We start from the raw sequence: 15,605 nt of genomic DNA, 5'->3' as shown, positions 1-15,605 counted from the left end.
AGCGGGGCATGATGTGAAATGACGGCTCCTGAATAAGCAAATGACTCTCCATGTTCTGCACTTATTCCTCCTGGTGGCGGAGAAAACGACTTCAGCTCTGGCTGTGCAGCTAATGGTGTGTAAAGACAAGTGTTGCTGCTCATTCGTCAGCAGAGAAAAGCTTCTTCTGTAAGAGCTGGACATGGTTTTTTTTCCAGAGATTGTCTGGCGGAGACTTTAAAGTACTTACCTGTTGACAAACATGTTCTAAAAGAGCTGCAATTAGAGTTTTTAAGAGCTTTCTCCTCCTGTAGAGAAAGATGCTAGCTGATGGTTAGCTACTGCAACCAAACTAATGTGTATTGGCAAGAATCTGGTACGATACGTATCACGATACAAGGTGAATGATACGATACATAGTGATACTCTAGTACCAAGTATATATGTGTAGTATTGTCCAGTACTTGACTCTGGTGTTGTAGTATTTACAGACCACATGACTCTTGATGAAGTCGTAACTGCTTTCATTTGTTTTCAAACCAAAATATGTCCAAACATCAGCTTTAAAAGCTGCTGGAGTCACTGTATCCTCTCGTCCTCAGTCATCGCTGGGATTTGTCCTTTAGCTGCGTAGCACTTAACAACTGCTTTCATCTAGCGGCGGGAGGTTTAATCTCAGCACAAAAATGAACAAACGCTGTGTATATTTGCGTGGTAATAGTAAATCAAGAACCATTAGAGCTCTTAACATCACAACTTTATCACTGATTGTGTTTCCTGTTTAATCCGTGATACAAATGATTTAAAGACAATTATATCCAATTATATGAACTTGTGTAATTCTTCAAATATTGCAGTGAATTATGGAACTTTTAGGTTCCGATAAACAAAACCTTATAAAATAATATTTTATTTTATTTTCAAACTTTCAATTCGACTTTGCGGCCTTTTTTTCTAGCAAGAAATAACTTTTAATCCTTAAATTGAAACATTTAAGCTGAAGCCGTCGAGCAGAAAAGATTCTATTAAATATGACTTAAAAATTCAGATACAACTTATTTCTACTTATTTCTGAATATGTTAGTTTTTTTGTCGGATCATGTCATGTCTTCCAATAGAATAAATAATAATAATAAGAAGAAATCATAAACTATAGCTCCATATAAACACTGTTGCTAACCTTTAAATCTTAAAAATACTGAATGGATTTAAGCAGAATTGTGAGTCGTGTCATCGTCTGTTGTTTCTTTCTTTTTGTTCTGACTTCTGCTCTTCCACGTCTCTTTATTTCCCTCCAACGTCTTAATCAGCCGTCGCTATGGTAACCAACGCTCCCTTAATTATCTGCACATTTCAAATATCACAAACAAAATGAAGCTGTGATTATTACTATTTCTGAACCTCGTGGTTGTATTTTGTCGTCTGCATGTGAATGGGTTCGTAAACACCTGCTGGATGGAGGATATTTAAAATATGAAGAGTTTGTAAAAGAGTGTTTCAGGAGCTGACCTTGACGCTCTCCTCCATCTGTCGTCTGTTCTGCAGACGCTTCAAATCCAGTCTTGAAAACAACAACCTGTAGATGCTGTTGATGCTGTTGATTAAAATGCTTCGTCGCCCTCGATAGATATTTCTATTTTCATCTTTTGTCCTGTTTTTTTATCATGAGAATGTTCAACTTTCAAATGTTGAAATGTCAAGTTTTTACTTAACTTTTGGTAAAAAAATGAATGTAATAAATTGTAATTTTTATAAAACGTTTTATTTTTTTTATTTTTTTTTACAAAACATTTGTATTTTCAAATATCTTCAATATTTTTTTTTAATAATTAATACTTTTTCAAATATTTCTAAATTATTTTTAAATTATTTTTTTAATGATTCTAATTCCAAATTTTTAAATACACATTTTCTAAGTTGAATATATTTTGTTATTTGTTTAAATTCAATATAAAAATATTGATACAATGGTGCCTCACCAGACAGTACCAATCGATTACCGAGCTACTAACTTTGGCAATATTATAATCTTCGATTGAATTTAAAAGGCTAAAAATTAAAAATAAATATTGAATTTATTTATTCATTTTTGATTGGAATTAAAATATCAAAAAACTAAATAAAATAATAAATAAATACAAATATGTGACAAACAAATAATATTTTTATATATATAATGTATATTAAAAAAAATTCTACTACTTTTTTCGAACTACAGTGTTTTATTTTATTTCATATTTTTTGTTTAATTGGTGTTTTTGTTATTTTGTACAAATAATTGACTCATTATTCGTTTGAAAAAGTAATAAATAAATAAGTTAATTCATTCAAACTCTGTTTGTAAAAATCCTATATTTTGAAAATATGATTTTTTTTTTTTAATTACATTATTAGAAAAAAAAAAAATCGATCCTTTAATGAATAAATTATTAAAAACATTAAAAAAAAACATTCAATTCTTAAAAAACAACATTCAAAGTTTCAACTTTTGAACAACATAACATGAACATGAATAATTGTGATGACCTTCATCTTCATCTTCTCTTGAACGACAGTCGACCAGTTCTTGTGTCGCACCGAGTCCATCGCGGACATCGTGATCCTGGTGGACGGGTCTTGGAGCATCGGTCGCCTCAACTTCCGACTGGTCCGGAACTTCCTGGAGAACCTGGTCCACGCCTTCGACGTGGGGATCGACAAGACCAGAATAGGTCCGGTGACGCCTTGAGATCATGACATGGACCAGAACTAAAAAAAAAAAAATGATTCCAGGTCTGGCCCAGTACAGCGGGGACCCCAGGATCGAGTGGCACCTGAACGCCTTCACCACCAAAGAGGCCGTCCTGGACGCCGTGAAGAATCTGCCGTACAAAGGAGGAAACACTCTGACGGGTGAATCATCCTCTTCCCCGTGAAAACCTTAAATCCTATTGTCTGTGTATTTATGTCTCTTTTGTCCGTCGTCCCAAATCCTTCTCTTCCACTCGTCCAGGTCTGGCGCTGACCTACATTCACGAGAACTGCTTCAAGCCCGAGTCTGGCGCTCGCCTCGGCGTACCCAAGATAGGAATCCTCATCACGGACGGGAAGTCTCAGGATGATGTGATCCCGCCCGCCGAGAGCTTAAGGAACGCCGGCGTTGAGCTGTTTGCCATCGGTGAGGACGCGTCTAAGTCGACGACCAGCTGTGCCGTGAAATATGAACGTAATACACGGTTTGGTCGAGCCGCGGGTTGATGTGGTCGCGACATTCCGGAGTCATCGGCACACGCACACAAATATCACGGTACTTGGAGGTTGATTTACTGGCAAGAAGTTATTAATATTAGCCTCACAACATTTACTTTACGCTCGCTGGAGCACGAGAGGAACTTTTAATGATTTTAAAATGATAGATTTACAGTAGTTTGGTTTCTCGCTATATCGATGTTAACCCTTTCAATGTGTATTTTTTATATCTTGTACACAGTATTACATATTTAAATATATTCTAACAAACTGCAGTCAGACTGACAAAGATTCTTCACTTTGTTCACACTTTTTAAAACTCTAATTTAGGCTCTAATCACCAAACGCACATTTGTATTTGTATAGCGCTTTTCCAGACCAGGGTCACAAAGCGCTTAAACAATCCAAACAATATTCAATAAAGTATATACTTTAAAGATCAAGATAAAACTGATAATACAACAGGAGTTCCAGAAAATCAAGGAAAAGCCTGAACAAATAGAAACGTCTTAAGATGTTTCTTAAAGTAATCAGTAGATCCATCAAGCGCAAAGAGAGAAAAACTGTGAACTCCCATGATGCCTTTCTACACACTGCTCTATTTAGTGCATGCTGATTGGTCGCTACTATATTGTATTTCATATTCTACGTCTATGTTGCTTATGTCAAAAAGTCATAGAGGCTATGATTGGTCGGCTGGGCGGCAAAGCATTACGGGAGCTGTTTAGGTCACCGTTACTGAGAGGGTTGTTGAGGCCTCGTGTGCAATGTTGAGTCTGTTGATTATTAGGTTAACTTATACTTACCTCGGTACTGACCACTGCATGGATCGTCCCCAGGCGTGAAGAACGCGGACGAGAACGAGCTGTACTCCATCGCCTCGGAGCCGGACCACTCTCACGTCTACAACGTGGCCGACTTCAACATCATGAGCTCCATCGTTGAGGGTCTGAGCAGGACGGTGTGCGAGCAGGTGCAGCAGCAGCACAAGGACATCAAGCAGAGTGAGAGGCTTATAGTGAGATAGTTTGTCTCTGAAGATGATCCTCGACAACGATGTCTTTACGTTTCCAGATCACGTGCCGGAGACGACGGGGCCGCCCACCGACCTGGTGACCTCAGAGGTCACGCCTCGAAGCTTCAGGGTCTCGTGGAGTCGCTCGCCTGGAACTGTTGAGAAATACAGAGTCGTTTACTCTCAGGGCGAAGAACCACAGGAGGTGAGATGTTGACGGACGTCGACACGTTTATACCAGGAAGTACAGCAGAATGTTGATGACATTTTTAATGATACTTTGAATTAATGTTTTCTAATGTTGCATTGAATAGATTTTTAATTTACTAATTGATCAATTTAAATATTTAATCTGTTTTTCAAATATTAATAAAAAAAAATAAATTGTTTCTTTAAAATAATTAAATTGAAAAATCAAATATTTAAAAAATGAATTTACACATTGTGACTCAAATAAATCAAAAATAAATGTTCGAAATTCAATATTCTAGTCCATTCGTATTCTTTTAAATCAATAACAAAATGTAATGTGTTATCGGAAAACTTTTTTTAAACATGGTGGAACTATTATACAGTAACATTTTTATATTGTATTTAAAAAGCTTAGAATTTTTAAATAGTGGCTTTAGAAAAAATACTTTTAATTATTGAAATTAGAATATGAAACGCTAATATGTGTAAAAAAAAAAGAAAGAAAGATGTAAGTTAATTAATTTGAAAGTATTTCAATTTTGAATTAAAATTTCTATATTGTATTCAAAAAGCTTAGCATTTGAAAATGGTGGCTTTAGAAAAAATATATTTTTATTATAGAAATTTGAATATCAAACTCTATTTGTAATTTTCTTTTATTCATCTTGAAAATAATTGAATTTTTAATTCAATTATTTAAAAAACTCAAATTCAACATTTTTAATATGCAACTGTTTTAACTTGATTATTTAAAACAAAAAACAAATTAGACTTTTCAAAAATATTAAATGAAGTTATATTTATACAATAATAATAATTTAATCTTTTAGTAAAGTAACATAAAATAAATAATTGCTTATTAAATAAACTAAAACAAGTTTTAACGCGTATGTTAAATTCAATGTTCTGAAGCCACTGATCTCAGTGACAGCAGCAGATTAAACCAACTATGACTTCTGTGAGAAGCTGGTTCTGTGTTTCCATGAAAGTGCAGAAGAGGTTCAATCTTCAAGGTCAGACTGACCAGCTGGTCCAGACCTGCGTGGTCGCTGACCTTCGCCGACCTTCTCCAGCCACAGATCGTTCCTCAACTCTGTGATTTTAAAGCCATAAATCCGAGCACTTGCATCCGTTGGTTTGACCCCCGTGTCTCCTTCCATCTGTGCTCCTGCTTCCATCATCACCTCATGTTCACGTCTCTCTGATGCTCCACCAGCTCCTGGTGGACGGACAGCAGACGTCCGTGGAGCTGCAGCCTCTCCAGGCTCTGACTGAGTATCAACTGGCTGTGTTCGCCGTGTACGCCAACGAAGACAGTGAACCCCTGAGAGGATCTCAGACCACACGTGAGTCACCGACACGTTATCTGCTGTAGAAGAAATCAAGGGTTTTTAACTTTTAAAAAAACCTCAATGGAAAGTCTTGGAAAACAGATCTGGACTGAAGGAGGATTCAACTGTTGCAGTGCATGATGGGTGTTGTGACTATTTGTGGAGAACATTTGAAGAAAATGTGGATGAAGGAACTGCTGGTTCAATTTTGGTACTTTTAGCAACTTTATTGTCCGTTTACATAGTTTGTTTCCTTTCAAAGCTACAAACTATTGACTAATATATGTTTCATCACATTTTAACAGTTTAATTTATGTCCAATGTTCATACTCGGAAAAAATATATATTTGAAGCTATTTAAAAAAATATTAAACTGAGATTTTTTCCATATTGAGAGGTTCAATTTATTTTTATTTAATAATTCAATTTAATAATTTTGTCATTAAAAGGTTGATTTTCTTTATATATTAAATTGTTGACACCATTATACACACATTTTTATATTGAATTTCAAAGGCTACGAATGAGAAAGTATTGAATTTAGAAAATCATTTTTTAAATTATTGCTACTAAAATATCAAACTCTGATTACATTTTTTGGTATAGAGTCTGTCGAATTCAATTTTTAAATTAAAAATGACTTAACACTTAAAAAAACAGAATCATTCATTTTAAAAAGTTGTATTAAAATAAATTATTTAAAAAAAACAGCAAAATCAATCTTTGAATGAAGAATGTTCAATGAATGATTTGAATTCATAATTGAATAAAACACAATAAAAAAAAACAACCTTTAAATGTAAGTAATTTTGTCATCAATGATTCAATGAGACCAATGAAATGTTGACAACCTTCATCTTCTGCTGACCCTGATCGTCTGTTGTGTCCAGTGTCTCTCCCGACCGTGACGGGCCTGCAGCTGCAGGACATGACGTCCAGCTCCATCAGGGCGAGGTGGGACGCCGTGAAGGGATCTTCAGGCTTCATGCTGCTGTACGCGCCGCTCTCTGACAACGGCCACTTGGACGAGAAGGAGGTGATGAACCAACAAACCTCCCACCGATCTCCTGCTCCTGCTCCTGAACCTCTTCTCCTTCAGGTCAAAGTGTCGGACGCCGTCACGGAGCTGGAGCTGGACGGGCTCCTCCCTCACACCGTCTACAGCGTCACCGTCTACGCCATGTACGGGGACGAGGCCAGCGACCCCATGACCAACCAGGCCACCACACGTGAGTCGGACCCTCAGACCCTCGAAGCTCCATCTATAACTCTTGCTTCTCTCCTCAGTACCGCTCGGTCCTCCCAGGAACCTGCAGTTCTCTGATGTCACTCACAACTCTGCTCACATCAGCTGGTACCCCCCTGGCCACGGGGTCAAAGGTTACCGCATCATGTGGGTGAAGACCGACGGACTGGTCACTCAGGAGGTGTGTGTTTGACTTCTTTATCGTCGATTAACTGACCAGAGGTTTAGATTAGAAACTAAAGAAGGAGCAACAACTGTGTGAATTGATCAAATAAAGCTTAATGTTCTTTAATTATTCATTTAATTTAGTTTTATTTACTTTTGTTTAATACCTTTTAAAACAATGAGCTTTCAATGTTTTTCCCAAAAATATTTAATTAAATCGTATTACGGGCCAAAAAACAAAAAGATATTTAGAGAATAATAATGAATGATCATAATAAACTATAAATATATAATAAAAATATTATTATTTTCTACATGATCTTCAAGGGGAGCCACAAACACAAAATATTTCTGAACGCTAACTAATACTTTCTCTCGACAAAATACTTTATTTATTTATTTTAACTTACTTTCACTTGTCATTTTAGTGTTTTTTGGTCCATCAAAGTTTTCAATATCATACAAATGAATATAAAATACAATAGTATTCCATCAAATTACAACTTTAAGATAATACATAAGATATACCTTAATTTAAAGACATATGTTACACAAATTATTATTAATAATAATAATAATAATAATAATAATAATAATTAATTTTTCTTATAAGGCTCCTTTAAACACACAAGGTCACCAAAGAAACATATGTTTAAAGATAAGAAAGATACGAAAGACTTTTATAAGTGTTACAGTTAAGTTAAAATTAAACTAAAAAAACAATAATAAGTCATAGGAAATTAAAATAAGAAATTAAAATGCAATAAAATGAACACAATCATGAATGAAAAATGATAAATATAAATAGATCAATTAAGATAAGCCTTTATTTTTTCCACATTTCTGAAATTTAATTTGTCACAACAGCTATTAAAACATCCAAAAATATGCCCTAAAAACAATTTAAAAAAAAAATAATAAAAATGACAAATAATACAATTAAAGTTCAACTAATGTGTTGATTTAATTGACTGTTAAATATATATTGTACTCATCAGTGTGTGTTTGTACAAAACTCTTTTAATAAAGAAATTTAGATTAGAAAATGAGATTAAGCCCCGCCCACTGAAAACACTCCCTCAAGCTCAAGTCTTGTGTCCATAACCACGCCCACTCTGCTGCGATTGGTCATGCATCAAGGTTTGTCACCGCGTGTCATCAATCCTGGAAGTCTCCACTTCCAAAGGACTCGTTGTATAAACAAAGAGGGGCGTGATTACACCTTGCTGGAGGAGCAGTGAAGCTATTATTACCTGATAATGGACTCTCGTAACCTCTCCTTCGCCCAGATTTCAGAGTAACTTTCTAAAGTATTAAGTTCAAAACATGGTCACTTTAGTTGGTCTTTAAATAAAGGCTATAATAAAAAATAATGGTAAATAAATCATTAAAGTACATCATTAAGTTCTCACACTACAGAAGCTTATAAACATTAATTAAATGTTATGCAATTAATTATGTAACGAGACAAATATTTACATTCCATGATATAAACTAATCTTGTTTTTTCTTATTTATAATATCCTTCTGTTCATATATCAGCATCATATAAAGACTGTGGTTCTTTGATGCGCCCCCTCACGACAGCGTAGAATGTCCCCCTCAGGGGGATGTACTGCCCCCCCCTGACTCCGAGGGTGTTCCGAGAGAGACAGAAACATTTTTCAGGAATCCAACGTTTTCCAAATGAAACGGCTGCTTCTGCAGGTGTCAGAGCAATTTGCATGTTTTGGGAGTAATGTCCGGATCATCCAGCAAATTGAGATTGTGACCCGGAGGAGCCGTAATGTGTCTGTTCGCTCGGAGACGGGATCACATGAGGCACCGGTGTGGACGGGGGGAGGACCCGGGTCGCGGCGGGTCTCTCTGAATAAAAAAAAAGGGATAAAAAAGAAAGTAGTTAAGTTTGAGAGTTGAGTTAACAGGCTCTTGTTGTTTTGTGCGCCCGCAGGTGGAGGTGGGTCCGGTGGACTCGTACGACCTCGGTGACCTCACGTCTCTGGCCGAGTACTCGGTGGCCATCTTTGCTCTGTACGCCGAGGGCCAGTCGGAGCCGCTCACCGATGGATTCACCACAAGTAAGCACATGAGCGCCTGTTGCTGGTGTGTATTGTCAGGATACGATACTGCGGCAACGATATATTAAGATACTGTAGGATATATGTGTAGTATTGTCGAGTACTTGACTCTGGTGTTGTGATATTGTAGTAACAAGTATATATTTGTAGTATTGTCCAGTTCTTGACTCTGGTGTTGTGATAGTGTAGTAACAAGTATATATGTGTAATATTGTTGAGTACTTGACTCTGGTGTTGTGATAGTGTAGTAACGAGAACATATGTGTAGTATTGTCCAGTTCTTGACTCTGGTGTTGTGATAGTGTAGTAACGAGAACATATGTGTAGTATTGTCCAGTACTTGACTCTGGTGTTGTGATAGTGTAGTAACAAGTATATATGTGTAGTATTGTCCAGTACTTGACTCTGGTGTTGTAGTATTTACAGACCACATGACTCTTGACGAAGTCGTAACTACTTTCATTTGTTTTCAAACCAAAATATGTTCAAAGATCAGCTTTAAAAGCTGCTGGAGTCACTGTATCCTCTCGTCCTCAGTCGTCCACTGGATTTTATTGTTAATCCCAGCTTTTGTTGATGTCGCTTGATGTTAAGAAAAATACTTAAAATATGAAAGAAAGATGAATTTAAATTCAACCTTTGCTGCTTTCACATTTTTTAACGACTAATATTTACCAAAAAACATAAAATCGACCAAAAAACTATTTCCATGAAACAAGATTTCAAATGTCAATCAATCAGAGGTAGTGTCGCTTCGAGAGAAATGAGTCCTCAGTCATCTCTGGGATGTCGCAGGATTTAATTTTAATGATGCGATGACTGCCGCCATCTAGTGGCTGGAAGTTTAATTGCCACACAAAAATGAAGAAATGTGGGGAACATTTTCACTTTAATTATAAAAGCCAAAGAAAAATTAATTGTATTATTTTAATCACGATTTATTGAAACCATATAAAATGCCCCAAAAACGACAACAAATAACACAATATAGTTTTTCACAATAACCTTATGATATTCAAGTGTATCGTTATTTTCTTACACCTCTAGTAAGTCTTTAAAATCTGCTGGAGTCGACTGTATCCTCTCGTCCTCAGTCAACGCCTGGATGTTGTTGCTCCTTTAGCTGCAGAGGACGTACTGACTGCTGCCCTCTAGTGTCCTAAGAATCAATTCCAACAGAAGAATGACATATTGAAGTTGAAAATAAAAAAAAATTGTTTATTCATTATGAAAATAAAGCATAAAAGAGAGACAGTTTTAATTGATCCAGTGCAGTTCAATATGGATACGTTATCGTGGATAAAAATATCATAACAATATTTTCTCGCACCTCACGCTGCCATGTCGTGTTTTTTAACTGTTTTCATTGCGTCTCGCTCGTCTCTGCCGACGGCACTTTTGCCTCCAATATATTTGCAACGGTCCCGTTAAAAACCTGCGTCGTTTCTCTCTTTATGCCAAATTGTGTGGAATTTTATGAGCAGTGCTGATCCTCCTGCTCTCCTGGCTCCAGGCCCGTCTCATTTGCACCTCAGCATAAAAGGCCAGGCGCATTAGAAGGTCATTTGAGCGTCGCTGACCGTTCCGTCACGCTAACGGCTATTGATTTTTTTGGGGGGAATATTCCTTTAAGCAATACGTCGTTAAGCTACAGTGATGAGTCGGTGAAAAGGTTTTGTTATTTTTTTTTTTGTTGAGGAAGGAGGTGATTAGACGGGTCGTGTAGGAACACTGAGATACTCCAGAACCTTTTAGCCAAACTTTCTTAACACGAAAAACATGTTTCTGTAATGGTTTAAAAAAAAAAGAAGAAGGTGTATCCACTTTGATGGGTTTCCTGGATGGCAAAGCATTATGGGAGATGTTTATGTCACCGTTACTGAGAGGGTTGTTGGGTAACTTGTAACTTTAAATGCATGTCGTAACGATATTGTCAAAAAAGATATGTGTGTAATATTTAACCCTTGTGGGTCAAGGTGACCCGGTGGCTCAGAAGCAAATGTTTTTGTTCTGTGCATAAGTATTTATGGAAGCCAGGAGGGTCGGTCACCTTGACCCAGAGACAACACAAGGGATACCACAAACACGTTTGTTTTCAGGCCCCCGGGTCACCTTGACCCAGAGACAACACAAGGGATACCACAAACACGTTTGTTTTCAGGCCCCCGGGTCACCTTGACCCAGAGACAACACAAAGGATACCACAAACACGTTTGTTTTCAGGCCCCCGGGTCACCTTGACCCAGAGACAACACAAGGGTTAAGTGTCTCCATATTTCCTTCTTTCAGTTCCAGTTCCAGGTCCTCTGGACTTCCACTCCAGTGACGTCGACACAGACGCTTTCAAGGTCAACTGGGAACACTCTGCCGATGACATCATCCTCTATAGACTCTCCTGGGCTCCGTTGATGGGAGGAGACACTAGAGAGGTGAGTTCAAGTACTTCTACTATCATCCTTCACTGCTTCAAGTACTTCTACTATCATCCTTCACTGCTTCAAGTACTACTACTATCATCCTTCACTGCTTCAAGTACTTCTACTATCATCCTTCACTGCTTCAAGTACTTCTACTATCATCCTTCACTGCTTCAAGTACTACTACTATCATCCTTCACTGCTTCAAGTACTTCTACTATCATCCTTCACTGCTTCAAGTACTACTACTATCATCCTTCACTGCTTCAAGTACTACTACTATCATCCTTCACTGCTTCAGGTACTACTACTATCATCCTTCACTGCTTCAAGTACTTCTACTATCATCCTTCACTGCTTCAAGTACTACTACTATCATCCTTCACTGCTTCAAGTACTTCTACTATCATCCTTCACTGCTTCAAGTACTTCTACTATCATCCTTCACTGCTTCAAGTACTACTACTATCATCCTTCACTGCTTCAAGTACTTCTACTATCATCCTTCACTGCTTCAAGTACTTCTACTGTCATCCTCCCCTGCTTCAAGTACTTCTACTGTCATCCTCCCCTGCTTGAAGTACTTCTACTATCATCCTCCCCTGCTTCAAGTACTTCTACTGTCATCCTCCCCTGCTTGAAGTACTTCTACTATCATCCTCCCCTGCTTGAAGTACTTCTACTGTCATCCTCCCCTGCTTGAAGTACTTCTACTATCATCCTCCCCTGCTTCAAGTACTTCTACTGTCATCCTCCCCTGCTTGAAGTACTTCTACTATCATCCTCCCCTGCTTTAAGTACTTCTACTGTCATCCTCCCCTGCTTCAAGTACTTCCACTACCATCCTCCCCTGCTTCAAGTACTTCCACTACCATCCTCCACTGCTTAAAGTACTTCTTCTATCATCCTCCACTGCTTCAAGTACTTCTACTATCATCCTTCACTGCTTCAAGTACTTCTACTATCATCCTCCCCTGCTTCAAGTACTTCTACTATCATCCTCCCCTGCTTCAAGTACTCCTACTACCATCCTCCCCTGCTTCAAGTACTTCTACTATCATCTTCCCCTGCTTCAAGTACTTCTATCATCCTCCCCTGCTTCAAGTACTTCTACTGTCATCCTCCCCTGCTTGAAGTACTTCTACTATCATCCTCCCCTGCTTTAAGTACTTCTACTGTCATCCTCCCCTGCTTCAAGTACTTCTACTATCATCCTCCACTGCTTCAAGTACTTCCACTACCATCCTCCCCTGCTTCAAGTACTTCCACTACCATCCTCCACTGCTTAAAGTACTTCTACTATCATCCTCCACTGCTTCAAGTACTTCTACTGTCATCCTCCCCTGCTTCAAGTACTTCCACTATCATCCTCCCCTGCTTAAAGTACTTCTACTATCATCCTCCACTGCTTCAAGTACTTCTAGTATGTACTTTTTTGAGTATTGTTTTGATTGTCTAAGCGCTTTGTGACCCTGGTCTCGAAAAGCGCTATATAAATAAATATTACTTACTTACTTACTTACTATCATCCTCTCCTGCTTCAAGTACTTCTACTATCATCCTCCACTGCTTCAAGTACTTCTACTATCATCCTCCCCTGCTTCAAGTACTTCTACTATCATCCTCCCCTGCTTCAAGTACTTCTACTATCATCCTCCCCTGCTTCAAGTACTTCTATCATCCTCCTCTGCTTCAAGTACTTCTACTATCATCCTCCCCTGCTTCAAGTACTTCTACTATCATCCTCCCCTGCTTCAAGTACTTCTATCATCCTCCTCTGCTTCAAGTACTTCTACTATCATCCTCCACTGCTTCAAGTACTTCTACTATCATCCTCCCCTGCTTCAAGTACTTCTACTATCATCCTCCCCTGCTTCAAGTACTTCTATCATCCTCCCCTGCTTCAAGTACTTCTAGTATGTACTTTTTTGAGTATTGTTTTGATTGTCTTAGCGCTTTGTGACCCTGGTCTCGAAAAGCGCTATATAAATAAATATTACTTACTTACTTACTATCATCCTCTCCTGCTTCAAGTACTTCTACTATCATCCTCCACTGCTTCAAGTACTTCTACTATCATCTCCCCTGCTTCAAGTACTTCTACTATCATCCTCCCCTGCTTCAAGTACTTCTACTATCATCCTCCCCTGCTTCAAGTACTTCTATCATCCTCCTTTGCTTCAAGTACTTCTACTATCATCCTCCCCTGCTTCAAGTACTTCTACTATCATCCTCCCCTGCTTCAAGTACTTCTACTATCATCCTCCCCTGCTTCAAATACTTCTACGATCATCCTCCCCTGCTTCAAGTACTTCTACTATCATCCTCCCCTGCTTCAAATACTTCTACTATCATCCTCCCCTGCTTCAAGTACTTCTACTATCATCCTCCCCTGCTTCAAATACTTCTACGATCATCCTCCCCTGCTTCAAGTACTTCTACTATCATCCTCCCCTGCTTCAAATACTTCTACTATCATCCTCCCCTGCTTCAAGTACTTCTACTATCATCCTCCCCTGCTTCAAGTACTTCTACTATCATCCTCTCCTGCTTCAAGTACTTCTACTATCATCCTCCCCTGCTTCAAGTACTTCTACTATCGTCCCCAACAGGCTCGTCGTCTGCTCCACACATATTAAAATTGAAGAGTTAGCTCCAGATTAATTTGATGTCTTCTGAGGTTATGGTAGTAAAATTTAAATTTGTATTAGGAGATAAAAATCCTTATCGAGCCAGAAGTTTTCAACACCCAGCCGTGCTTTTATGATCAGAGAGTCACCAGTGAAGTGCAGTTAGGAGTCTATAGACGAGTGTAACCACTGATGGTAAAACCTCTGGCTCAGTCTAATTAATGGAAGAATAAATCTACCATTAATGGCTCCAGGGCTTTTATGACCATGATGTGGGAGTTTAAAGGGTGTCAGCGATAGAGTTCTTATGGCTGGAGAGTGTGTGTGTGTGTGTGTGTGCGTGTGTGTGTGTGTGTATCTGTGTGTGTGTAAAGAGATTTATCAGAGCTGAGTCAGTGGTACTGCAGCCAGAGTGAACTGGACCTCGACATTGTGTTGATGACAGTAGGAAGAAAAATAATAAAATATATAAAATGAAAAATGAGTTCAATAAATCATCACAGTTATTTGTTTATGTTGTGTAGTGTTTATGTGGGTAAGGTTGTGCAGGGTTTTGTGATTCTGTTTTGTTTAGTGTAGCGTTGTGCAGTGTAGTGCTGTGCAGTTGGTTTTTATGTTGTGTAATGTAGTTTAGCGTAGTTTTGTGTACTTTATTTTTATGTTGTGTTGTATAGTGTTGTGTTGTTTAGTGAAGTGGTGCATAGTGTTGTGGTGTGTTGTTTAATTGTATGTAGTGTACTGTTGTTCAAATGTATATTGTGTTGTTTAGTGTAGTTTTGTTTAATTTTGTGGTGTGTAGTGTTGTGTAATGTTGGTTAAGTTGTCATAACTACATACTTACTTGTGTAGTGTTGTTTAATTTTATGTTGTGTAGTGTTGTCCACTATAGTTTTGTTTAAATTGTTGTTGTGTAGTGTTGCGTAATGTTGTTTAAGTTTTCATAACTACATACTTACTTGTGTAGTGTTGTTTAATTTTATGTTGTGTAGTGTTGTCCACTATAGTTTTGTTTAAATTGTTGTTGTGTAGTGTTGCGTAATGTTGTTTAAGTTTTCATAACTACATACTTACTTGTGTAGTGTTGTTTAATTTTATGTTGTGTAGTGTTGTCCACTATAGTTTTGTTTAAATTGTTGTTGTGTAGTGTTGCGTAATGTTGTTTAAGTTTTCATAACTACATACTTACTTGTGTAGTGTTGTTTAATTTTATGTTGTGTAGTGTTGTCCACTATAGTTTTGTTTAAATTGTTGTTGTGTAGTGTTGCGTAATGTTGTTTAAGTTTTCATAACTACATACTTACTTGTGTAGTGTTGTTTGATTTTA

At 37.7% G+C, this 15,605-nt stretch overlaps 1 protein-coding gene across 1 annotated transcript in view; it reads left to right on the top strand.

The window, feature by feature from the left end:
- col14a1a (collagen, type XIV, alpha 1a) overlaps window positions 1-15,605 on the top strand; it is a 151,207-nt gene that overhangs the window by 38,444 nt on the left and 97,158 nt on the right. Inside the window, exons 6-16 of the mRNA XM_087812431.1 lie at window positions 2,535-2,690; window positions 2,752-2,871; window positions 2,972-3,136; window positions 4,047-4,211; window positions 4,282-4,427; window positions 5,631-5,760; window positions 6,636-6,781; window positions 6,845-6,974; window positions 7,033-7,172; window positions 9,108-9,234; window positions 11,524-11,663. Of these exons, the coding sequence (XP_087668557.1) occupies window positions 2,535-2,690; window positions 2,752-2,871; window positions 2,972-3,136; window positions 4,047-4,211; window positions 4,282-4,427; window positions 5,631-5,760; window positions 6,636-6,781; window positions 6,845-6,974; window positions 7,033-7,172; window positions 9,108-9,234; window positions 11,524-11,663 (1,565 nt within the window). The remainder of the gene's footprint in view (window positions 1-2,534; window positions 2,691-2,751; window positions 2,872-2,971; window positions 3,137-4,046; window positions 4,212-4,281; window positions 4,428-5,630; window positions 5,761-6,635; window positions 6,782-6,844; window positions 6,975-7,032; window positions 7,173-9,107; window positions 9,235-11,523; window positions 11,664-15,605) is intronic.

This window comes from Callionymus lyra, chromosome 17 (genome assembly GCF_982586985.1).
Source record: "Callionymus lyra chromosome 17, fCalLyr1.hap1.1, whole genome shotgun sequence".
NCBI lineage: Eukaryota > Metazoa > Chordata > Actinopteri > Syngnathiformes > Callionymidae > Callionymus > Callionymus lyra.
The sequence above is the reverse complement of the archived record's forward strand: the minus strand, read 5'-3'. Positions and strand labels throughout refer to the sequence as shown.